Raw genomic sequence first — 27,026 nt, 5'->3', positions numbered from 1 at the left:
CTCTCTTTTTTTTATCAGGACTATGTATCTTTTTGGAAAATAATGGAAAGCAACTCAACTTATCATTTTTTCAGTAATTCATGGGTTTGCAGAACGGAAGAACAAATGCATAAAATAACATCAGAAAAAATGAAGAGGATGGAACAAGAAAATCCCACATTCATAACAAAAATATAAAACTTCAAAGGAAACATAATAGAGATCACCTTTTCTCTACTCCAAATTAGTTGCCGTCGGTCAAAACCTGGAGAACTATCAAATATATAATAAAATAATATAAAATGTAACAATTAAAAGAGCAATTAGAAACAGTTCTCTTTAGTTGGCATAAAGTGAAATGGTAATACACTTTACCATAATCAATCTCAAAAGAAAGTGTAGCATCATAGTGGCCAATTATATCTTTACTGCATCTCAATCAGCATATCATTTGAGTTGTAAAGCATGAATTTGAAACATTTAGGGGAAGTTGTGGCCCTAAGGCCATGGCATCACGGAGAGAGAGAGAGAGAGAGAGAGAGAGAGAGAGAGAGAGAGAGAGAGAGAGAGAGAGAGAGAGAGAGAGAGAGAGAGAGTTACAACAAGAAGACATCTAAAGATAGAGAAAATATCTCATTATTCAGTAAGAAAAATGAATGTACAACCGACATGGGACCAAACAGAAAAGTGAAAAGCTACAATACAGGGCAGTCAGCTTACAGATAAGCTAGAACGCTAGCAGAAACTGGTACTAAGAAGCAATCTTCTCAAACCAGGCAGGATTTCAATGTAAGGAAAAAGAGAAAAATTATCATGATGACAAATAGCACACTTGCCTTTGACAGTATATTTTATAAATGCATACAAAAGAATGGCCTCTGCTAATTACAAGATCAGGTGTGGGTGAGATGGATAACTTGACCAGATGGTTAAATAAACTACAACATTACATACACTTTTCTGGACCCTAAAAGCAATGCAGGAGGATGTACAGCAGAGAATCAGGCATCTGACAGGATCATCCATGGGAATTAGTTAGACAACGTCTGACAGATCATCCATGGGAATTAGGAGGCCATCAAAATCATGATCATGGTCTTGCATGCCATCATCTGGAAAGCTCAACCAAGTACCAAGATCGTGGCTCTGGCCAACAAGATCATCAGAAACATCCAATTCTTCCATTCCAGGTAAAGGCAAATGTGTAAGGTCAATGGCTCCCTCAGGATCGAGAGAATCTTGAGCGACAATACTAGGGTTGGATAGTACATTTTTTACTTTAGTGCTCCCATGTGTAGCTGTTTCACTGGATTCCCTCATTGAATTCAACATGGAATCAGGCGTTTCTGAAGACCTACCAAGAAGACCACTGACAGAAGTTGACAACTGAGCTGTTTTCTGTCTAGGTTTTGTCTTAGTTTTGCGGTCACCCCTGACAGTGCCTATTGTTGGCCTACCAGCTTTTGGCACAGAGTTTCTTATGGTTCCCTCTCTGTTGTGATCACGATCCCTCTCACTCCTCTTTCCCTTAGTTCCACCCAAGAGTGCACCTCTTGCCACATTGCTTACAACATCATCAAGCAATAATTCCCTCTTCTTCCCTCGGTTTGGCCATGGTTCATCTTTTACAAAACTTAGGTCTGATGAATGAGCAAGAGGCTGAAGTGCATCAGATAAATCCTTGTTGAGGCTATGTTCAACAGGATTTGTGACAAGACCAGAAGCCAAAACGCCTGCAGCAAAAGATGCACAAACATAAGGCAAAAAACAAAAAACTAGAGAAAGAAACGCTTGGAAAAGTTGTCTCAAGAAAAGGAACAAGCAACTGTATGCAATTCAACATACAGAATAAGAACAATACATAATGAAGCACATGCCTGTTGCCTTGGAATCATGTTGACTTGTAAAAGCCTCAGGGCATGGTTTTACAGCAAGACCCTCTCTACTAGTATCAGTGCATTTTGCATCAGGGTTGCAGATGGTTGCAGATAGAAATCCATCCTTGGAGAGATGCTCACTAAAGCAGCTTGTACCTGTCTCTTCAAATTTCCTACACCTGGCAAGTGTCCGCTTAACAAACGATAGGGTAGCTTGTTTTGATATCTTACTGCCTCCACTTTTGTTATGTGACGCATTACCACCTCGACAAGCCTGTTTAAATGATAACAAGAATGAAGCATAAACAATGGAAGCACCATGATATATATGATTGAGAAAAAAACGTCATAGAAACAAGCTAGAGTACATCTAAAATGCTACAGGCTACAATATTACTTATCGGGCATCCAACACATAGAGAAGGTTAAAATTATCAATAACTTTTAAAATGTAAGCTGCCAGAACTTACAAAGCTTTCCAGGTCAAAGCTCCAAATAGTGTACAAAAGGCAGAGGAGTCCTCGGGGAACCCCGTCCTTGGGAAACTTCAAGCACCAGAACCCCATCTCTCAAGGGTCACAATCTATGTCACATGGGTGCGGGTGCGGGTGCGGGCGCGGGTGCGGGTGCGGGTGCGGGGATTCGGCACTTCCAAAAAACCCGGGTGCGGGGGTGCGGCAGGGGCAAAAATGTAATAAGTAATATATATATATATATATAAATAAAGGGGGTTGGGGAATAGGCGGGGTTTTTTTTTAAAAAGGGGGTTGGGGAATAGGCGGGGTTTTTTTTTAAAAAGGGGGTGGGGGAATAGGCGGGGTTTTTTTTTTAAACTTTGCAGCTGTCAGGCAGCTGCTGTCAGCAGCTGACAGGCAGCTGCTGACAGCAGCTGACAGACAGCTGCTGCAGCTGTGCTGACAGCTGCTGCAGCTGTGCTGACAGCTGCTGTCAGCAGCTGTGCTGACAGCACAGCTGACAGCTGCTGTCAGCAGCTGTGCGTGAAAACTGAAAAACTTACTTTATGCTAGGCAGCTGACAGACTAGCATAAAGTTTTTAAAAAAAAAATTCGAAGCCCATTTGGGCAATTTTTTTTTTTTTAAAAATGGACATTAATGATCCTGGGTGCGGTCAACGCACCCAGGATCGAGTTGACCGCACCCGGTGTGGCACCCGCACCCGCGTCGAGTCGCGTCGACGCGGGTGCGGCACCCTCCTAGCCGAATCCCTGTGACATAGGTCACAATCCATTAAGTCTCCCCATGAGTAAATAATGTTTTTATCTGTTCCAATATTTCTACCAATGATATTTTTTTAGCATGAATACTCTGAGAAGGTTCAGCCTCGGCAGATGTTGAAGCATAGCAAGATGAAAGATTTGCAAGGTTATGACAAGCCTCTAGGCTTGTAAATCTAAGTTGGCTGCTACCTTATGAAAGCTAAAATTTATGTGAAAAATCTATGGTTTGGCAAATTTAACCCTAATCCAAAAACATAAGCCACCAATGCTTACCTAGAACATTGAAGAACAGTTGGGTGACAGTTTTCCAGGCCATGGGAAGAATGGATAATAAGCTGTCCAAACAGTAGGGATGCAAGCAGATCGGATCCGGATCAGCTAAATACATAGGAAATTCAGATCCGGATCGGGTCGGAATAGCTAAAATTCATAAAAACTTCATACTGGATCCAGTCTGTTTGCATCCCTATCTAACAGTTCCATCCCCACCAATTTCAGGGCTTTCAGGTGCCAGAAACCATTGGATAGTGGACCATGTGCACTTCAGTTGCCGAAAGAGCAATTTCAGGTGACTTCAGGTGCCAAAAATGTTATCTCTATGGTAGATTAATTGGAATGTGCCACCATAAAAGACAACATAGTGGATGTGCTATGTCACATGGGTGCGGGTGCGGGTGCGGGTGCGGGTGCGGGAGCGGGTGCGGGAGCGGGTGCGGGGATTCGGCACTTCCAAAAAACCCGGGTGCGGGGGTGCGGCAGGGGCAAAAATGTAAAAAAAAAAATTATATATATATATATATATATAATTTTGAAGTTTTAACAGTTTAACATTTAACAGTAAACATTGTCATAAACTCATAATATGCATAAAAGAACTAACTCGTAAGGGGAGGGGCTAGTACACTTAATCTTGTGTTGAAAGGTTGAAAACCCAATGGTATAGTTGTATAACTCGTAAGGTTCTGTCTAACCCCAGCTTGCCTTTAAAAAAAACTCATTAAAAACATATTAAAAATATTGCCCATATAAAAGAGGCAACTGCAGTTCCTTATCTGAAAGACACCCTTCTCAACCTACTTGGTTTTGCCAGACCCTATAGGGAGGCTGAATGCAGCGGCAAACAATGAACAGCAAGGAAAACACAACAATTTATTAGGAAAAGTGTGATCTCTTATGTGTAGAAAGCATGCAGGAGGATCATCTATTGGTGGTGCCCTCACCCTCCCTCCAAAGCATACTCCAATTCTTCTGGTCCTCTTCCCACCCCATGAGTGTCCCTTCCTTGTCTGGGTACCAACATGTAGAAAGGGTCCCATAAGCTATCCCAAGGGCGGATGAGCTGGACCCAATCAAGATGGCGATGAAGGGAACACAAAGAGGCACATCCCATACATGGTTTGTCTTGAGATGGTCAAGTAGGTAGACCAAGCCACCTCGGCCCCTCCCCTGTCGACCCAAAAAAGAAAAACATAAAGGGGAGGGGCTCGGCCCCTCCCCTGTCGACCCAAAAACGAAAAACATAAAGGGGAGGGGCTCGGCCCCTCCCCTGTCGACCCAAAAACGAAAAACATAAAGGGGAGGGGCTCGGCCACTCCCCTGTCGACCCAAAAAAGGAAAACATAAAAGGGAGGGGCTCGGCCCCTCCCCTGTCGACCCAATCGACCCAAAAAAAGAGGTAGATGGGGGAGGGGCTCGGCCCCTCCTGTGCCGAAAAACGAGGGAGCAGGGGAGGCTCAGCCCCTCCCTTGCCGACCCAACAAGAGACCGAGAGGGGGGGGGGGGGGGGGGGGCTCGGCCCCTCCCCGGCCGACCCAAGAAGACAGTGAGAGACATACCTGCGAAAGGAGAGGAGGAGCCGAGAGGAGGAGTCTGGGAGGCGGAGCTGGGGGCGGCGGAGCTGGGGCGTTGATGGGAGAGCTCGAGCTCAGAGGGAGAGAGAGGAGAGATTAGGGCAAAAAAAAATTTTTGCCCTAATCCTCCTCCTTTTCATAGGGGGGAAAATTTTTTTTTTCGCCCAAAATTGTAGACAAAAATGACCCTGGGTGTGTTGACCGCACCCAGGGTCGTGTTGACCGCACCCGGTGCCGCACCCGCACGCGATCCCGCGTCGCGTCGCGTCGACGCGGGTGCGGCATCTGTTTTGCCGAGTCCCTGTGACATAGTGGATGTGTTCTTCAGTTCAGTTTTTCATCGCTACAGCATCACCCAAACCATCCAAGGATATCCCCTGAGCAAAATACTCAATTATGCATTCTTTCTTGATAATTTTCCATTATAATTATTGACCAAATATTCAAGACAACTCTGCCTGAGTATAACTGTTTAGTTATACACTGCAAGGAGGAGGGTTGCGGTAGGCCAGTGACAGCCAGCATAAAAACTTAGTCATACCCTATGAATATGAACCAATATGAGAATTTCGTTGGGGCGTTCCCTACCGAGCGACGCATTGTACTCTATAGGCCCGGAGACAGTGATAAATGGGCAAGGGTTGATAGGTCGTCGCTCAGAAGCGACGCATCACACCGGCGCCCGGGTGTGGTGTCAAATAGGCAAGGGTTCCCTCACTTTGTTGGACGGGTGGAGGTAAAGAAGTTAGTCCAAGACCATAAAATTAGGTTAGCCACTTGGAACATAGGGTCTTTATCTGGTAAGTTGGTAGAGTTAGTAGATGTTATGTGTAGGAGAAAGATTGATTTTTTATGTCTACAAGAGACCAAATAGGTAGGTGAGAAAGCAAAAGTGATAGAACTTTGGGGATATAAGATTTGGTATACAGGAATAAATAGGAATAGGAATGGAGTAGGGATTGTTATGAGTCGTGAGTTTATATATAATGTAGTTGAGGTCCGTAGGAAGGGTGATAGGATTTTACTTATTAAATTAGTATTATATACGGATATTACATTAGTAGGGATGGATTTGAGAGTATCCATGGAGGCTATGGTATAGGAGAAAGAAACGAAAGTGGAGAAAGGATTTTAGATTTTGGTTTGTTCTATGATATGATCTTAGCAAACACTTAGTTTAGGAAGAGGGAGTCTCACCTAGTAACATTTAAAAGTGGGGTTAATACGAGTTAGATAGATTTTTTCCTACTTAGAAAGAGAGATAGGGGTTGTTGCATCGAGTGTAAGGTTATACCGGGAGAAAGTGTGGCTACACAACATAGAGTCTTAATTTTAGATCTTAGAATTAGACAATGCCGCAAAAAGGATAGACATAGGATAGATCCTAGAATTAAGTGGTGGGCACTGAAAAGAGCTAAACAAGGAATGTTTGTAGAGCAGGTAGTTAAGGAAGTTGATTGGTGTCTCGAGGAGGATTCAGAATCAATGTGGAATAAGATAGCGGGTGGCATGAAAAAGGTGGCTAAGGAGGTATTGGGTGAGTCTAAAGGCGGTGCACCGCTAGGTAAGGATACATCATGGTGGAACGAGGATGTCAAATTAGCTATTAAGGTTAAAAAAGAGTGTTATAAAAATCTAAGTAAGAGTCGTGATAATGAGAATTTGAAGAAGTATACGATAGCAAAGAAGGAAGCTAAAAAGTAGTTCGAAATGCGAGGGATAAGGTATATAAGAAGGTTTATGACAAGTTGGATACCAAAGAGGGCGAGAAGGATATTTATAGGCTTGCAAAGATGAGAGATAAAAAATCTAGGGATCTGGGTATGGTTAGATGTATCAAAGATGAAACGCAAAGGGTTTTAGTTAAAGATGAGGAGATTAAGGAGAGATGAAAATATTATTTTGATAAGCTATTTAATGGAAGTCATGCTCAGGATCTTGGAGACTTGTCCATTCCTTTTCATGAGATGAATCGTGACTTCATGCGCAAGATTCAAAAGAAAGAAATTGCAAGGGCTTTGAAGAAAATGAAATCAAGAAGGGCAGTTGGCCCAGATGGTATACCTATTGAGGCTTGAAAATGCGTGGGAGAGAAAGGTTTAGAATGGTTGACAAATCTTTTTAACAAGATTTGGCGGACAAATAAGATGCCTAATGAGTGGAGGAATAGTACTTTGGTGCCTCTATATAAAAATAAGGGTGATAAACAAGATTGCACAAACTATCGTGGTATAAAACTCATGACTCATACTATGAAACTTTGGGAGAGGGTGATTGAGTCTAGGTTGAGGAAGGTTGTCATGATATCGGAGAATCAATTTGGTTTTATGCCTAGAAGATCAACTATGGAAGCTATACATCTTCTTAGACAACTTATTGAGAGATATAGAGAGAGGAACAAATATTTGCATATGGTTTTTATTGATTTGGAGAAGGCATACGATAGAGTACCTAGGGACGTTCTCTGGTGGACAATGATGAAGAAGGTGTTTCTCTAAAGTACATTAATATAATTAAAGATATGTATGATGGAGTAGTAACCAATGTCCGCACTTGTGGAGGGGTGACAACCAATTTTCCTATAACGGTTGGGTTACATCAAGGATCTGCTTTAAGCCCTTTCTTATTTGCTATAGTGATGGATAAGCTTACGAGATCAATTCAAGAAAATGTGTCGTGGTGTATTTTGTTTGTTGATAATATTGTTTTGATTGATGAGTCTAGAGCTGGGGTTAATGCTAAGTTAGAATTATGGAGACAGACATTGGAAGCAAGAGGTTTTAAGTTGAGTAAGAGTAAGACAAAATATATGGAATGTCGGTTTAGTAAGCAACGAAGTAGTGATGGGAGTATAGTGAAGCTTGGTGAGCAAGAAATATCGGTAGATGACTGTTTCAAATATTTGGGATCTATCATTCAAAAGTATGGAGAAATTGATGGAGATGTAAATCATAGGATAAAGGTTGGGTGGATGAAATAGAAAAGTACAACTGGAGTGTTGTGCGATCGTAGAATGCCATTGTGGTTGAAGGGAAAGTTTTATAGGACGACAATTAGGCCCGCTTTACTATATGGTACGGAATGTTGGGCTGCCAAGAGACATCATATTCAAAAAATGAGTGTAGTTGAGAAGCGTATGCTTAGATGGATGTGTGGAAATACAATAAAAGATAAGATTCGAAATTAGGAGATACATAAGAAGGTAGGTGTTGCATCCATTGAAAATAAGATGAGAGAGAATCATTTACGGTGGTTTGGACATATTCGGCGAAGGCCTAATGATGCTCCAATTAGAAGGATGGAGAAATGGGAAAATATATTAGTTAAAAGAGGTCGGGGTAGGCCTAAGAAGACTTGGATGGAGATGATAGGAAAAGATATGAATGCCTTGAACCTCACCGAGGACATGGCATTGGATAGAAATGATTGGAGGATAAGGATTCATATCGCCGACCCCAATTGTTTTGGGATGAAGGCGTAGTTGTTGTGTTGTTGTTGTTGTTGTACCAAATATTCAAGACATGTTAATAGAACCTGTATCATTGTGGCAATTCGTGCATATCCAATAAGCAATAGACTGTCACATGGGTGCGGGTGCGGGGATTCGGCACTTCCAAAAAACCCGGGTGCGGGGGTGCAGCAGGGGCAAAAATGTAAAATATATATATATATATAAAAGGGGGGTCCGGGGGTTCCCCCCGGCGCGGGTCTCGCTGCGCGGTCAGCGGGCGGGGGTCCAGGATTTTTTTTAAATTCCGCAGCCCATTTCATAGGGAATTTTTTTTTTAAACAAAAAAAATGGACCAAAATGACCCTTGGTGCGGTCAACGCACCCAGGGTCGGGTTGACCGCACTCGCACCCACGTAGAGTCGCGTCGACGCGGGTGCGGCACCCTTAGGCAATAGATAAAGATGCAATTAACTTTCCTAAAATGAGAGTAATTTTTAGTCATGTGATAAAAGGACAATATAGTTTTTAACATACAACACAAAACAATGCAAATATTTAAATCTGGAAATTTTAGTTATTAAAGTAAGAGCTATCAAAAGACTACAAATAACAAAGAGACATGACAAATCACCATATTCTTTTTGTATGCTATCTCCACAAGCGTGTTCAGTGACAGACGTTCAAGATCCCTGCAGAGTAAACCATAACGAGTGTCAAAAAGACATTCAACAGACAGTGTCACAAATATACACACGTTTCACCTTTCTTCAAGCTCTCTTGCTCTGAGAACGGCCTTCTCCAACTTGCACAGCTGAATTTTCTTTTTTTTCACCTGCCAAATGAGAAACATAAACTATACATTAATCAAAAGGCCAGTAATATCTGTCATCCATAAACTGTGATTCGAGCAGAATACAAGAGCACATTCATCTATAGCTGGAAAAGAGTTTGACGTTAGCCCTTTATGTGACCAGCTAGGTTTTCATTTTCTTGTTCTATACTTTTTGTTAATAACACTAAAAGAAGACTCAGGATGCAGTACATACTGAGGGCAAAGATTAATTGGTTGATAAATCAATAATAGAAACAATGAAAAGAAAATTGCTTGTCTAAGAATTGAAAATGTGAAACAGCCATGCTGATATTGCCAAACCAAGTATACAGCAAACAGAGATAAAGTATAACTAACCTGTTGAAACAACCCCTCCTTAAGTTTGGAGATGTCTCTGTTAATCTCATCATCTTCCCCTTGCGCCAAATCAGGCTGAGAACAAAGGATATGTGAAGATGTAATGTCAACTATTTGAACCTTCAAACATTAACATCTTAGAAATTGAAAACTCTATGCAAACCATAAGTGCAATATTCTAAAGACTGTCAGACAAATGGATTGAAAAAGAAACCAGTAACATAAACAACAGATACATATCTAGATATCGGATACAAAGAAGCGTAAAAAATTCATTTATAGAATAACATAAGATACACAAAATAACACTTATTACAGCTGCTGTTGTCACTATTTTTAGCTCTCAATACATTGCAAAAGATTTGACTACGCAAGATAATCTATCATAATGTGATGCTTACACGCAATATCCAGATATCTCATATGAAGAAATGAAAAAATTTCATTTACAGAATAACAGAAGATGCACAAAATGCAAAAGATTTGACTGCACAAGCCAAACTATCATATATGCAGGCTTAGATGAAATATGCTTACTCACACCTTGCTATGAGTCAATTACAAGAAGAAATTTTCTTTAAAAATGATTTTAAATAAAAAAATCCATATAACCTTCATGATCATGCCCACATCTCTAAAAATTAAAGAGTCATTTGTAGAAATACATATAAAGCTTGCCAAATCTAGAAGCACAGTGCATAGCTCTAGAACAATAACAATCATGACATTGACCAAGAAGAAACTATAACATCAACTGTCAGAGAATATCTATCATACAACTGCAATGAATTCTTTGTAAAACATAGTTGTTCAAATAAAATTGTGCATACAAAATAAGAAATGGGGTAAATGAGTGCTCAAATTGGCACCTACCACTACTTCCGGGAATAATTCGATACTTTGAAGCTCCAACAGTATCCTGTCATCCAGCGACATTTGCTGATAACAGCAATCAACTGAACTGACACCAGAAACTTTCATCTGAATGGGTTGTGATCCATTAACTCTATGCTGTTCACCAACCTCTGAATGTAGTACGATACCATCTTCCTGCACCACTTCCTCTTTATATGTCAGATTCCTAGTTTTTGGGCTTCTAAAACCATTTGACACAGTACTTCCGTCACATGAGAAGTTGTCAAGGGAATGATATCGATCCTTTAGCTCTCCCTCTGATTCAATTTCAGATTCATTTCTGTCCACATCTTTGCACTCACTGCCAATGTGGCTACAAGCACCACAAGGAGAATCATCACTTGTATACTGATACATCTCTCTTTCAATTCCACGTATACCATCCACTTCACCCACATCATCTTCAACAATCAAAGCTGCAAGAAGCCTCTGTGAAAGAGGTAAAATCTTTTCAAGCAACATGTTGGTTCCTATTTTCCCAGTTTCTACATCATGAGATTCATCAACAGAACTCCACGTCCTGCCCAACTCATTCAACCCCACTACATTTGTCTGAACTGTTTGTTTCTCTTCATGCACAACAGCAGGAAATGATGTGAATGTTTCACAGACAGACTGATCCTGGGGATAATAAAAAGCAAAAACAGGGTTACAACCAGCAGGCAAAAGGATGGTGCAAGCATTCTCATGGAGGAGCAAAAATGACCAATGCAAAGAATTAAGCAAGAAAAAGCACAAAACAGAGCTTTCTGCAGCAAGGTCAAGATATCATGTAGCGATGACATCACTGAACTGCAGAGAGATCTTAGTAGACCCTGAAAGGTCATAGGAATTTCAGATGATCTGTTTCCAATTAATGCTCTAGTTATTGGCCAATCTATAGTATTATAGGGGGGATCTTTATCAGTTTCCTTCAGTGCCACAAAAACTCATACTCAGGTTTTTCCTAACAAGCAAAAAACTCATGAGATTCAATTGAAAAAAAAAAGTTCTCAGCAAATATCAGAAGTTCACAATATATAAAATTTAAATATTAAAAGACAATTAACATAAAAATACAAATAAAATAAGAGTTTGCAATCAAGAATGAGGAAACCCTCAATTTCCAGGCAAAACAGAGAAGAATAGAAGGAAAAATATTGAGGAAAAGAGACAGATAAGATATTTCCAGCTGGCCAGAGAACAACAGAGGGAAGGGAAAGTGACCAGACCTCCCTTCCAAAAATCATGATTTTAAAATGCTATAGTTGAAGCTTTAAAGACTTATATCTTTCATGCCGCATTGGTTTACCAGCCTTAAGCCTTTGAGGCCTACACTTCTTACTTAAAGAGGTGCAAGCCTCTGCATGAGGATTAATCCTTGATCAAAAGGCTTAAGCCTCACAAAAATAGATTTCATATTTAAAAGTCATGGTGCAATGTAGTCATTTTTTTTTCGATAATTCAAGGAAAAAAAACCATCACCGACCGCACATTGGTTGACCTCCGGTTGGTAAAATCCTTGAGGTTGTTAAATATATTTGTGTATATACATATAATGTATATATATATATATACCTTTGTAGTATATATATATATAAATGTATTTTAGAATTTTATCCGTTGTTTTTCTTTTGTTTTTTATTTTCTTTATTTCTTGTATTTTTATCCTTTCATAGGGGTATTTTTGTCATTGTTAGCTAGCCATTAGGCTCGGTTTAACGGCTAGCTAGTTAGCCATTAGACTAGGCAAGTAGCCCAACGGCCAGTCCTCTCTCTTTGCTGTATATATATGGGGTAAAACCCCTTGTATTGGTTATGCTTCTCTAGAGCATTTTATTATCAATAAAATTAATATTTTTTTACTTTGTGTTTTCAGCCCATTAGTGGCTTGTGTGTGTGCTCTTGAGACCTCTTGTTTTGCCCTTAGGGCCCTTAGTGAGTTTTCTTGTTTGTGCATATTCTTATTGTTCCATTACATGGTTTCAGAGCCTATAGACTCTTGATTCTTAGACCTTTGATCGGGTCTCATATGAGATCGAGGTTCATGGTAATCAAGTGCGTGTTGCCTTCTCTCTTCCTTCCACCTTCTTCCTCGTGAGATCGTGGTGATCGAGTGCTCGTTTCTTTTTGTCTTCCGTCCACATCATCCTTCGTATTCTCTTTCTTCATCATGGCCAAGCCTGAATCAAATGTTGAGCTCTCCTTCAAATTAAATGGGTCGAACTATTTGATGTGGGTCGTTGCTATACAAATTCACCTCAAAGAGAGGAAACTTTAGGGTTATGTTTGTGGCACAATTTTTGAGCTCCAACTCAAGCTCACAAAGAAGGAAGGAGATCAAGATAAAGCTCTTGTTGGAGATGAAAGAGAAAAAGTCATTCAAGATTATCAAGCTAAAATGGATGATTTGGAAAGTAAACATACTAAGATATTGGCATATGGTTCATGAATAATGTGGAGCTAAAAATTTGTGCAAATCTTGCCAAGTTCAATAAGGCTAACGAAGCATGGGTCTTCTTCACTCAAAAAGACCTTGCTCGTCAATATTTTTTGCAAGATAATGTTAGATCTACAAAGCAAGGAGATATGAGTGTTTGTGATTATTATAATGCTCTATCTCCTTTGTGGGATGAGCTTGTTGTTTTTGAACCCAATTGGGAAGGGCCCGCCATTGAACTAAGACAAAAGCAAATGGAGATAGGACACTTTTTTCAATTCCTTCGTGGTCTTTGCCCAAAATTTGGACAAGTTCGGGCTTCTCTTCTTCATCGTTCGTCTTCACCTCCTTTGAATGAGATTTTTGTGAAACTAGGTTTGGCATGGCTAAGAGAGGAGATGAAGTGTTTGTAGTTTCTAGACCGGGAATCAATACAAAGACATACACGCCTCCAAATTTTTTGAGGCAAAATAATGGTGAAATAGAAAAATTATTTGTCATTTTTGTAATAAGTAAGAGCATATTAAGTCAGAATGCCCAAAGTTAAAGAAAGTAGCATCCATTGGAGACACCACCACCAAAAAGAACGATGATCCAAGCAATAGAAGTGGAAATCTCAAAGTTTTATCGATTACTCAATTTGCAAAGTCACACTCCAACACAATACGTAAATTCATCTTCTTCTTCTACCGGTGTTGCAGTCTCTTCTTCGTCTGCACTCGGTATGTCCTTAGATTTTGGATTCGAGTTCTTTTCACATTACTCCAAATGAGTCCCTTCTTTCTAACACATGCACCAACTCCTATTTTTCTTGGGTTTCTACCGTCGATTGCACATCTTTGGAAATTAAGGTTATTGGAAATTTGGAAGATGATTCTAAAAATTTCTTTATTCCAAAAGTTCAAATTATTTCTGAATTAAATTTGAATTTACTCTTAGTCTCTCAAATTTCCAACCATGGAGGAGATATCCTTCTCATCTAAGGATTGTCAAGGCTATAGAAGAGATCTATAGTACATGGATTTTTTATCTATTCTTAGAAATTCTTTTTATAATTTTGCCAAAGAAAAGGATATCCAAATATGGCATCAAAGATTAGGACATCCAAGTGTATCTCAACCAAAATTACCATAAGCTTCTTAAGCAAGTGGGAAGAGTGCTTCCCAATACTACTCACTTCCAAAACTTCATGAGAATCTTAATTCCCACATGCTTCTTTTATGCTTCCTACACGCATTGTCCATGCTTTCCTACATGCTTCATATATGCTTTTCTCACGTTTCTTTTTATGTCTTTCATGTGCTTCCTCTCGTGCTTCCACTCACTTCCCATGTGCTTTCTATAAATTGGTAACCATCATTGTTAGACTTTAACAAAAAAATTAATTCTTTTACTGAAAAATCATGAAGATGTGAGTTAGAATTATGGAGACAGACATTGGAAGCTAGAGGTTTTAAGTTGAGAAAGAGTAAGACTGAATATATGGAATGTCGGTTTAGTAAGCAACGAAGTAGGGATGGGAGTGTAGTGAAGCTTGGTGAGCAAGATATACCGGTGAATGATTATTTCAAATATTTGGGATCCATCATTCAAAAGTATGGAGAAATTGATGGAGATGTAAATCATAGGATAAAGGTTGGGTGGATGAAATGGAAAAGTGCTACTGGAGTGTTGTGCGATCGTAGAATGCCATTGCGGTTGAAGGGAAAGTTTTATAGGACGACTATTAGACCCGCTTTACTATATGGTACGGAATGTTGGGCTGCCAAGAGACATCATATTCAAAAAATGAGTGTAGCTGAGATGCGGATGCTTAGATGGATGTGTGGAAATACAATAAAAGATAAGATTCGGAACGAAGAGATACGTAAGAAGGTAGGTGTTGCACCCATTGAAAATAAGATGCGAGAGAATCGTTTACGGTGGTTTGGACATATTCGGCGAAGGCCTAATGATGCTCCAGTTAGAAGGTTGGAGAAATGGGAAAATATATTAGTTAAAAGAGGTCGGGGTAGGCCTAGGAAGACTTGGATGGAGATGATAGGAAAGGATATGAATGCTTTGAACCTCACCGAGGACATGGCGTTGGATAGAAATGATTGGAGGAAAAGGATTCATGTGGAAGACCCAAAATGAATTTCTTTTTTGGTTCATATCGCTGACCCCAATTGTTTTGGGATGAAGGCGTAGTTGTTGTTGTTGTTGTTGTTGTTGTACTGAAAAATCATGAAATATAAGAATAATCAATTTTAGTTTAGTTTTTATTTGTTTTTTTGTTTGATTTCTATTCAGTTTTCTTTCATTTTTATTCATGTTTTGCTTTCAAATTGATACCACGCTTCTCGCTTCCTATAAATTTTAAAATGCCTAGCTTCTCGCTTTTGCTTCTCGTATCGTTTCCCGCTTTTGCTTCCTATTCCTAGTCTGGCAACCTTGATCTAAACTAACATTTTTTTCCTTTTTGGAAAAATATTGTAATGAGAAAGAGTTTATATGCAATGATTGTATTCTTGGCAAGATGACATCTTTACTCTTTTCTAATAGAACATTTGTTTCCAAAAAATTGTTCGAGTTGATACATTCTGATGTGCGGGGACTTGCTTCCGTCATGTCAAAAGGAGGATATTCTTATTATGTGATGTTTATAAATGATTTTACTAGATATATATAGATTTACTTCCTTAGGCTTAAATATGAAGTTTTGCATGTTTTAAAATAATTCCATAATTTAATCAAAAATCAATTTCAAACAAATATCACCATATTTCGGTCCAACTCGAGAGGAGAATTTATATCCAATGAATTTAGAGACTATTTAAAAGAAAATGGGATTTCCCATCAAAGGTCTTCCTCAAATATTCATCAACAAAATAGACTTGCCAAACGAAATAATAGACATATTATTGAAACAACTAGGACATTGCTTATTTCTAAAAATGTCCCCAGGAACTTTTGGGTCGAAGTCATGCTTACCATCATCTACTTTATAAATAGGATATCTTATTTCTCCTTGAATAATGTCTCACCCATAGAAAAGCTATTCAAGGTCTTTCTCGATTTCAAAAGGCTAAGGATTTTTTGATGCAAATGTTCTATGCTTTGTGTTTTTTTATAAAAATGATAAACTTTCACCAAAAGCTATTGAGTGTGTTTTTCTTGGTTACGGGGAAAACCAAAAAGGCTATAGATGTTTTGATATAAAAAAAGATAAACTTTATGTATCTAGAAAATTGATTTGATAAAAATAAGCCTAAGGAAGACGTTGATTACTCTTGTTTGACCTATTGCCCAAAAATAAGAATGTAGCTTCTAATGATGATGGTTTTCCTAATTTTTGCAATAATGATTGCACCTCTGTCCATGATTCTTGTAATAATGATATTGATAATGGTGGTTCTCCTAATCATAATCATGTTGAAACTAATAATATTCAAGAACTTAATGTTTACTCTCAACAAGAAAATGAGGATCATTCATGTGCACTTGATAAATTCTTGGAAAGTTAAACTTTAGGAGAACCTAGTCTTAGGATGTCCGATATCTAGAGCCCTTAGTAGGTTTGTATCTTATGATTTTTTTCAATAAGTATAGAGCTTGTCCCATCACCATTCACTTTTATCATGAACCCTCACCTTTAAGGAAGCTAAAGATCAATCTCAATGGGTAGAAGTCATGAAAATAGAGTTAGATGCCTTTTATAGAGCCAAAACATGGGAAATTGCAACCTTACTTTTCGTAAAGAAAATAATATGATGTAAATGGGTATTCAAGGTTAATACAAAAAGTTATGATACCTTAGAAAGATACAATGCTAAATTAGTAGCTAAGGGGTATTCCTAAGAATATGGTATTGATTATGAAGAAACTTTTGCTCCTATGGCTAGGATGACTAGCATCAAAACCCTTACAACAGTAATCTTTATTAAAAAATGGCTCATTTATCAATTAGATGTCAAAATACCTTCCTAATTGGCGACCTTAGTGAGGAAATATAAATGGACCCTCCTCCCGGATTTTATATTGAAAAAAGTAAGGTACTTCAACTAAAGAAAGCCTTATATTGTCTTAAGCAACCTCCTAAAGCTTATAATGATTGTTTTAGTAAAGTAATAATCAATCTCGATTTTATCTCTTGTTATAATGACACTGCTCTCTTTGTTAAAAATATAGGGGCAGGTAGGTATACTACTTTTACATGTTGAGGACATGATCATTACTGGTAGTTATAAGAAAGAAATAGAATTTATTAAAAATATTCTTAAAGAAAACTTTGATATATCTGACCTTGATTTTCTAAGGTATTTTCTAGGTATTAAGGTTGCTCACTGCCTAAAGGATATGTTTTGTCTCAAATGAAATTCGCAGCTAAAATTATTGCTAGGACAAGCTTGACAGATGAAAAGGTAGTAGATACTCCTAAAGTTATGAATGCTACAATAAGGGCCAATGACGAAACTCCATTAGAAGATCTCACTCCTTATCGTCAGCTAATTGGATCTCTTGTTCATCACTCGACTCGACATAGCACATGCAGTGCACAGTGCAACCCAGTTTTAATATGCGCCAACAATGGTTCACATGAGTGTTGTAATGTGTATCATTCGATACTTGAAGGGCACCATAATAAAAGGGCTATTCCTCTCATCTTCCTCATATTTAAATTCAATTGTTTATACTAATTTTGATTGGAGAAGAAATCCTAATGATAGAATTTTCACTACAGGTCTTTGATCTCCAGAAAGTGCAAGAAGTAGTTGAAGGTGTCGTTGTCATCAACTAAACCTAAATATCGAGCTACATCTACAACAACTACCGAAATTGTGTGGCTGAAGAGTCTATTAAAAGGCATAGAAGTTGGCATCTCTACCCGATCAAATATGTATTGCAACAACAAAAGTGACATTTATATTGCAAGCAATCACACCTTTCATGAACGAACCAAGCACATAGAGATGGATTGCCACTAAGTTCGTAAAGAATTTCTTAAATGAACGATTGAACTTCCTTATGTTATGTTAGAATAGCATATTGCAGATTTCTTTACAAAAGAGTTGTCCTCACCTCAATTTTCCTTAGCAAATTTTTGGTGATCTCACTATCAATTTCGGGGGGAAATATATTTGCGTATATACATATAATGTATATATGTATACCTTTGTAGTATATATATATATATATATATATATATATATACTTTTGAATTTTATAGCTTGTATTTTTTTTATTTTCTTCATTTCTTGTATTTTTATCCCCTTTATAGGGGTATTTTTGTTATTGTTAACTAGCCGTTAGGCTAGCTCTAACGGCTAATGGTGGCTAGTGAGCCATTAAACTAGGCTAACCGCAAGCCCAACAACTAGTCCTCTCTCTCTCTCTTTGCAGTATATATATATATGGGGTAAAAACCCCTGTATTGGTTATGCTTCTCTAGAGCATTTTATTATCAATAAAAATAATATTTTTTACTTTGTGTTTTCAGCCCATTAGTGGCATGTGTGTGTGCTCTTGAGACCTCTTGTTTTGCCCTTAGTGTCTTATGTGCATAACCCTTAGTGGGTTTTCTTGTTTGTGCACATTCTAGTAGTTCCATTGCAGAGGTCCACAGCTTCCACCTTACAGCAAGAGACGCCATCCGTGGGTTTCGATCTTATAATCTAGTTACTTAAAAAGATTTTCTTTACTTGAAAAGTATTAAAAATATTTAAAAACTAAGCATAAATATGAGAAGAAAAAGAATTTTCCTAAATCACTAACAAGAGCCTAGAGTGAAGAAGCAAACACATAAGGATAATCCTGAGAAATTATTAATTTCACATCAAGTATTGTCAAATGGCAAAAGGCAAAATTTCTTTTCATTTTCATCACAATTATATCAAATGTGCAGATATTTAGCTTTATAACATTATGTAATGTTTAAAAAATTAAAAGAGGAATAAAAGAAGATGAGGTCATGTTAGATCTAGATGATTTTCTCCCGTGTTCAAAGCTCCTTATTTTGAGGGTGTATATGATATCTAGTCCCCTGGCTGAATAAGTAACTGCAAAAGGTGCACAAATGATGAATGACAGAAAGCTTTCTCCAGGTATTTAGCTGCTAATCTCAATATGACATGATTGAATTGATACATCTTAAAAGAATCCACTAATAATGGGACAAAGTTCCAGCAGAAATTATTTTCAATTCAAATAATAACATATACTAGGATCTACAATTGCAATTGCATTTATATGATAAACATTAGCTTATGTCACAAGGACATGCCATTTTGACAATGTGTCCCTGGTGACACAAACACTAGCATGTACGGCATTATTTTAATAATTTTTAATGCTTTTTAAAAGTATTTCAATAAAAATGCATTTTTATATTAAAATATCAAAATGGTTTTTTACTGATTAAAATTTAAAAAAAAATTGAACTTGCGAGACAGACTTGCGTCATGCATCCTCATGTCCACGAATCTTTGCGACATAGATGTTAGCAATTCAGTTCTCTACAAGTAATTGGTTCTTCAAAACATTAAGGAATTGGAGTCTAAAATTGTTTATGTGACTATATCATTTGTTATTATTTATTTATGTTTGATAATAACAATATTTTTTAGTGTTTAAGAAACTTTTAAACCTTTACATATCAAAAGACATTGAGGCTTACATCTTGTTTATATTTTTCAAAAATGCTTGAAGATGTCTCACTCCTTTCAAAACCTTGCCCAAAACCAACCAGAGAAAGAGAGAAAACGAGTGAGGGAACTGTTTGCTGAATGGAATTTGAATGGGGTAGTACCTTGTTCCTCTAAGATGGCAAGACTTAGTCCTGTAGCTCATATTTTTGCTTTCTAGTTAGTCTCATATAGATAGGACCTCCTTTCAAAAGGCTATGTGTAAGTTCAACTTCTACAATTTTAAATTTCGTTTTGAAATTAAAATATTTAATTGTTTTGTTCTAAAAATAAGAATAAGCTTATGACATTTTATTTTATAACGGCTTCATAAAAAGATGTCATAAAACTAAGATGGACCAAATTACAGTGATACATTGAATATCACATTTTAATAAATGTGTATATCAGTTAATATATTTATCAAGAAACATCAAATTAAAAATATGCTGATATTTGCAGTGATGTCTTCATTAAGTAGGTGCAATATAAGCACAAAAGAACATCACACACCTTTCTGTTCTGATTAATGCCAGCTTGGAGGCACAAATTATTCTCCAACTCCTCTGTGAGTCTCTTCTGCTCCAATATGAACAAAATTTCAGAAAACTACACAAATTATATAAAAATATTGAGGGACATATTTTATGTGTGTGTGCATAAGTTAACCTGTTCCTGCAAGCAGGCTATATCATCTGGTGTCACAAAGGCAAAAATAGGTTCGATTTGCTGCCAAAAAGAGCTCGAACATGCTTGATCTGCACAAGCAATTTAATTTATTGCCTACATCGATAAACTGAACATAAATAATGAAACTTCCATTAATATGTTTCAGCAATAGACACTGATCAGATAAAAAGAGAAACGCATACAGCTGGCCTTGCGAGCAAAGGTAATAGCTGCTAGAAGTTCGTCATGATCATCGTCTGCTTCACCTGAAGAAATTTTGGCAGATAAAATAAAAAGAAAAGAAAGCTCTCAGCTAGTTCAATGAGATAAGTTAAATAATAATGCCAAGAAGTTATTGCAAAATAATTGCAGTTCACCAGTAAAATATGAAGCAGCATTCATGACATGCCCAGGACGAGTAGATGCCTTGCAGTCTGAAAACTTTTTGGTAGGAGGGCGTCCTGACTTACTGAAACCATCATATGTAACAAAGAAGTCAAACCAAAGCAGAGAATGAAAAGGTTTAAAAGATATGCCAGTATATCCAGTCAGGTGAATGTTAAAAACCTTTCAATCTTATCTGAGACAGGTCTGGTGCTTCTATGCTTTGGGATAGATGCACTATCCAATTTTTCTCTAGAAAGAGGCAAACAGCTTCTTGAAGAAGCCAAACCTCTTCCACTCCTTCCTTGTCTCCGCACACCATCTCCAATTTCTTCTTTTGCAAGAACCTTGTTCTTCTTTGAGTGCACTGCAAAATTAGTAGCCTTTTGAACTGAATTCACAGCCCTATCTTCTGCTTCACTGCTTATCTTTCTCTTATCTTTAGACTTGTCAACAGCTCCCGAATCCTCACTCTCTGAGAATCCAGCTGGGGATGGAACGTTTTCAACTTTCAGTTTAAATTGCTGAGAAGTATTAGAGACACGTCTTAAAGGCCCAGACCCATTAGCCTCTACAGAAATCAATCTAGCCCCTGTATCAGAATTGGGGAACCCATCGGACAGTAGCTGAGCTTCATCTCTGTTTGGGACAGGAGGAACTAAATTTGTTCTTCTAGCAACACGTGAAATCTTCTGTGGTCGTTGACCAACCCACTGAGCAACAGGAGGTGAAGATGACCTCGGTGACGATGACCGAGTAGATAGAGGACGCTTGCGGTTGTTAACTCCGCTTATTCCCTGTGCCTTATTCAAGCTTGAAGACTGCTCCCATCCTTCAAGAGCTCCAGCCGTTCGTGAGAAGTTAGTGGATGAATTAAATAATGCACCAGATCCACTGCGTGGTGCCCTGGAGGCCTTTAGTTTTGCAACTGGGGTAGGACTTCCTGCCTGATTTCCCTCACGGACATTTTGCCTGCATATCATCATAAACATAAATATGTGTATAAGAAATAAAAGATGTATCTCAAAGACAAATAACATGATCAAATCTACTGCATTACTAGCTCGACAAGTTTTAAAGGTGGTTCATACTTGGTGATCCCCTTTACAGTAACCTTCTCTTTATCTGATCCAACAATTCGATCCCTTCTGTCCATGGAAATATTATCCAGGTCCGTCCTTGGTATAGGGCGAATATTTAATCCACTTGGTTGAGTAGCATTATCCAACTTATTAACTCCAGCAACTGCATTGGCAGATCCTGATCTGCAATAGGTGCAGAAAGTTCAAGAGATGCAACAAAGAAAGTAAAGCATAAAAATGGTGTCAACAAGGTAACCACGTGCAGGAAAACAAAAGGAGATTCTCCAGGATCTGATACATTTACCAACACCATGAGCAAAATCAAAGATACAGAAGAAAGGCAGGAAAACATATGAAGGATTGACCAATGTAACATTTGAGGGATTGACCAATAATAAAAGCAAGGAAAGGGGTGACAAAAAAGTTATTACCCTTTTATCTTTTTCAAAATGGCATGATGCTTCAAAGGACGTCTGAAGGAATCTTAGATTTTGTTTAAACCTCATCATTATGGCAAAAAAATTGCTCCGAAACAAACAATGTCTATGCTATCATTATTATTTTTATACTCAATATAGAATATTTTAGTATTTAAAAGCACATCCCTTGTCCTCCTTTTCCCTATTTTTGGCCAAACAACTCTATCAAACAGTGCCTAAATTACTGTTTATAAATGATTTGCTCTAGTTAAAATATTCTAGAAGGCATGGTCCTGTTTTTCCTATTTTTCACTAAAATTTTGCATTAACCCTTGCAAAACATGAAACAACATGATCATTCTTATCTTTATACTTTTTAACTATGTAAAGATTTAAAACATATTTTCCTTCTCTATCACTCTTTATAGGATGGGTAAAACATAAACAAAATGCTTGGGTTGACCTTTTTTCAATTGGCATTTTCAAACCCAAAAAAACTAAAAATGGTATTTATTTGCCTTAATTTTGTTATAGTTATTTATTGTGTATCACAACAAAAAATTTTATAGGACTTCATCATGTATCATTTATTTTTTTCTTAATGATACAAATTTTAATATCACCTGGAGCCCAACAATGGACTGCTATAGTATTCTAGTATTAATAAACCTTTGCCTCCGCACCCTTTCCCCCCACTAGACTGGAAAGGGATCATCTTTCATGATATGGAACTGGTTATGGAATTGGCCTAGGTCAGATGCCTATCCCACTCTCCCCGTCTTCTGCCATTAATTTCTAGTTTCTACGCCCCATTGGGGCTCCAAGGCTTGGGCTGTAAAGACAGATGCTCACTAAGGGAGGGATTGGGCAAGATGAAAGGAATATTTCATGTAGAGAAGCTTCTTTCCCTCATTCCTTCCATATCAAGAATGAATAGAATTAAACTACCCACAAAGAACAAAAATAAAATATATCTACATCACTTGATATTCACCAATATGATGAAACAACTAACACATACCTGTGTGCATAATATCATCCAATATTCCTCCTTGAATTGTTAGATGAAACACACAAGGTTGAAGAATTAAATAAGAAGACCTCAATAGTAGCTTTTTGGACCAATAATTGATAAAATGTCACAAAAAGATATGCTCAATTATGTCTCTCCTTTTCACTGACTCTCTCACGAAACCAGCTTTCTTTCCAAGTTTTGTTACCAAAACAAAAACAATGTATATATAGTAAGCAATAGGCCAACAAGAAAGATCATTAACACGTTACAAACAAGAACAAATAAGGAAAACTACACAAATGCATAATCTTTTACCACCAATGCGTAAAAATCAACAATAAAATGGTGGGCTGAAAGCCACTGAAATGCAAACAAACATGCAGAAAACATCTTTAAATCCAATAACGCACTTTCCAATGGGGACAGATATGTAATTACCTGAAACCATGGGCATCACTCAACCGTGGCCTATTTTCATTGCTAAGCCTTTGTTGAATATTACGCTTATGATCTTGATCACCATCTAAAGTCCTATTAGCTACAATGCCCATGGAACGCTTTCTTTTCATCTTCTTTTCCCAGGCATCACCACCAGATGCCGGACCCCGAGCTTTTTCTTCAGCCTGAATTGGTGCTCCATTTGCAGACCTCACAAGTTCTCGATCTTTTTCAACAAAACCAGATGGCCGAGACAATGCATTGTTACGTCCCTCAGTCTGTTGAAACCAGGGTATAAAAGAAAGAGAAAATTGAAGAAATATGTTCCAAATATATCTGCTAAGTTATGATCTAGTAAATCACATGAAGCTTGTGGAGGTCTTGTAGAATGGACAAGACAAATGAGGTCATCATAGTTCATTAGTACAATGCTGCATTATTATGACAAATTTTGAGCTGAAGGTTTGATCAAGAATGACGAAAGTGAAGATCTATATTACACCTATATGGTATGTTGAAAGGAATACTTCTACATCAAAACAACTTTATCCAAAGAATGTCTTGCACCAAAGGAAGCTTGGTAATCCCATTAATACAAGTTCACAATTGACAAATGAGATCATCAAACTGCCAAAATGGCAAAGAAGAATAAAATCAAGCAATACAACTAAACAAGAACACCGCACTCCCATAAATAATGGAACTCCGCAAATGAGGAAACCTGAAAATTGAATCCCTAGAAAGTACATTAGACCCCTAGCATCATAAGCTCAAAGGGAAAGCAAAAGGGAACATATGCATTCCAAGCTACAACGAACAGGAAACAAAATTGATTTCAGATACAGGAAAGCTGTGAGCAGAAAATAGGCATCAAGTGGCAATGGTCATCAACCATGTTAATAAAGTAACAAATAAGAAAAAAAGAGAGATAAGTTCACTTCCATTATAAATATAAAAAATACAAACCCGTACATCCACCATTGATGTGCGAATACGTCTATTAGGAATCATGTTCTTAGCCCTATCATCAGATCGTTGAGATATAAGGTCCATACTGCCTAATAATTGATGATTCTGTGACCCCATCTTCATCATGTTTGTCCCTGAAGTAGTGCGATCTCCAGGGAGTAAACTACTAGACCTTTCATTTGGCAGTGCCTCACTCCGTGGCCGCTTCCGAGACAAAAGAGCATGTCGATATCTATCCAACTTTGCCATGGATTCACTCAACAACTTTGCTCTATCCCTGATCAATGAGATATTGTAAGTTAGAAACACTCACATTGTCCAGAAACCTAATATTACTAAAATAACTACAACAACTTGTCTCAAAAATGAACTGTATCTATACTTCTTTTTCTTTCTTCCTTTCTTTCCTTTCTTTTATAGTAAGCTTAGGGTAGTAATATACACTAAAGGCCTTATCAGTAAGACATATTAACAAGGAACAGAAGTAAATACTTTGCTCTTGCAGAACTTTCCATAATGTTAGATTTAAAACGCTTCAATTCTTCCATCACCGCTGGAGGGAGAGGCTTTGCATGCAGAACAGCACCAAATGAACTGTCTTCTGTTGTGACATTAGATGAAACACCCAGGACTCTCTTCAACTCTCCTAATCGAGTACTCTTTTGTTCAGCTGTGGAAATTGAATCAAGGTTCAAACACTGGGTCATTGGTGGCATATCCGCATAGGGGGAGACATCTCCTCTTGCTAATGTAGAACCAGTGTTCACCGTGCGATTGTCACTCCCCTCACGGAAGCTGCCTGATCTGTCCAACGACCCGGAAGAAAACGATCCACGTTGCCCATTGGAGTAGCTCGTGGCAAGAGTTGAACCTTCTGGACTACCAGAAGTGGGATCAAATCGAGTAGCGGATGCCATTAGCGTCACTTCTTACTGCTTCTCTACTAGACACCGTCTTAGACACTCCCAGTATTCCTCGAACCGCATGACAGCTAACCAAATTTCAAACCAACAAGCTACCATGATCAACAATCCACCCTCACGACCAGCATTGGGATGCAACACCTGAAAGAATGACCATGAGTACAGTCGTTCTCTAAAAACATTTGCAACGATCAAAACCACCCACCACTAAGCGCAACCTATGATGTACAATTTCATAACTAATCAAGTGAAAACCCCTCAAATTTCAGGGTAACGAAAAAAATCTCCTAAAAGTATTCATCTTCCATAGTAATCCAAGCAGATATAAAGTAGCCTACGGGAAAACTTCTAGCCACACAAGGAAACAAGGTTTCGTTAAAGAGTACAAAATTCAGCCCGAAACTTAACAGTCACTGCAATCAAATGAGAAGAAAAACAACAAAGAGCTAGAATTACACTTCGAAGGAAAGAAACGAGCAGCAACCGCGAGAATCTTAACTAGTGAGATTTTCCAAGGAAGGAAGGGAATTAAGAGAATAACATACTTCACACACTATTTCAACAAAAGCAGATAACAACTGAAAAAAGGAAAACAATCAAACAACCAAGCACTAACACAAACACGTTCAACTAAATTGGCACGCGAAAACCCTAAAAAGGCCCGACGCGGAGATGGAGAATTAATCGGGAAACGAGTATTTCTTCGCGGAAGGATCAAACTCACCGGAAATCGGTCGAATTCCGGCCGAAGAGCTCGGAGAAAAACCTGGACGCTGAAACCCTAGCGCGGAGAGAGTATTAGAGTTTCGGGGAAAGGGGGAGAACCGACGGGATCACGAAACCCTAGGTGGGAGGATGGGGAAGAAGGGAGGGGGGGGGAGGTCGGAAGGGGGAGAGGCGTACCGTAATTGGCCGCGATCGGGAGGGTCGGACGGCGAGGGATTGTAGGAGTGAGATCGCCGAATATTCGGTGGCTGCGCGGACGCCCACGATTGGTGCGGGTCGTTAAATAGACGAGGGGGAGGCCGACGGTGGCCGTCTCTCTCTCTCTCTCTCTCTCTCTCTCTCTCGGTGGACCGGGGGGTTTACTTCCTCGGACTCTTATGACCGCCTGGTTGAGTTCGGGCATCTGGTCCACGTAGGGGTACCCAGCCAAAACTTTTGACTTTTCTTTCTTCTTTTCCTTTTTTTTTTTTTTGTCTTTCGGAATTGAGGGGTGCAAGTGAGTCGGATCCAGATCTTAATCTGAACCTGATCCAAAACATACCATGTGATGCAGGTAGTTAAAAGTTGGGAAAATCAACCAAGCAGTTTGTGATTGGGGACATAAAGAGCTCATCTAAGCTCACAAAACAAGCTGCTTGTATGGATTATTGAGGAGAATACTAGTGACACACACACGTAACCTCGTGGGTAAGGAAGCAGCTTGTTAAAACTTATAGTGAGAGGTTGTTTTGACCAAATATAGTAGGAATTGACTCTAGTATCGCATTTTTAGATGCAAAAATATATTTTTTGAGGGTTAAAAAATTGGTATATTATAAACT

At 38.3% G+C, this 27,026-nt stretch overlaps 1 protein-coding gene across 4 annotated transcripts; it reads right to left on the bottom strand.

Annotated features, from left to right (window-relative positions):
• Positions 1-599: 599 nt before the first annotated feature.
• On the bottom strand, positions 600-26,552 carry LOC149816943 (uncharacterized). Of its 4 annotated transcripts, none has more exons than XM_089988124.1 (16): positions 26,383-26,552; positions 25,049-25,620; positions 24,554-24,833; positions 23,588-23,865; positions 21,725-21,898; positions 20,817-21,605; positions 20,627-20,718; positions 20,453-20,515; positions 20,250-20,338; positions 20,094-20,159; positions 10,458-11,120; positions 9,585-9,659; positions 9,157-9,227; positions 9,027-9,084; positions 1,857-2,130; positions 600-1,712 (listed from the first exon to the last, which is right to left on the bottom strand). In XM_089988124.1, exons 2-16 carry the CDS (start codon positions 25,471-25,473, stop codon positions 1,015-1,017), a joined length of 4,095 nt encoding a protein of 1,364 aa, XP_089844250.1. In that variant the 5' UTR covers positions 25,474-25,620; positions 26,383-26,552; the 3' UTR covers positions 600-1,014. The 4 variants fall into 4 exon arrangements, with proteins under 4 accessions (XP_089844250.1, XP_089844252.1, XP_089844251.1 ...); XM_089988126.1 differs by having other exon boundaries at positions 24,560-24,833; XM_089988125.1 differs by having other exon boundaries at positions 26,204-26,529.
• Positions 26,553-27,026: the final 474 nt, after the last annotated feature.

The sequence above is a fragment of the Nuphar pumila genome, chromosome 14 (assembly GCF_984573655.1).
Source record: "Nuphar pumila chromosome 14, dmNupPumi1.hap1.1, whole genome shotgun sequence".
Taxonomy (NCBI): Eukaryota; Viridiplantae; Streptophyta; class Magnoliopsida; order Nymphaeales; family Nymphaeaceae; genus Nuphar; species Nuphar pumila.
This window is presented reverse-complemented; position numbering and strand designations above follow the sequence as displayed.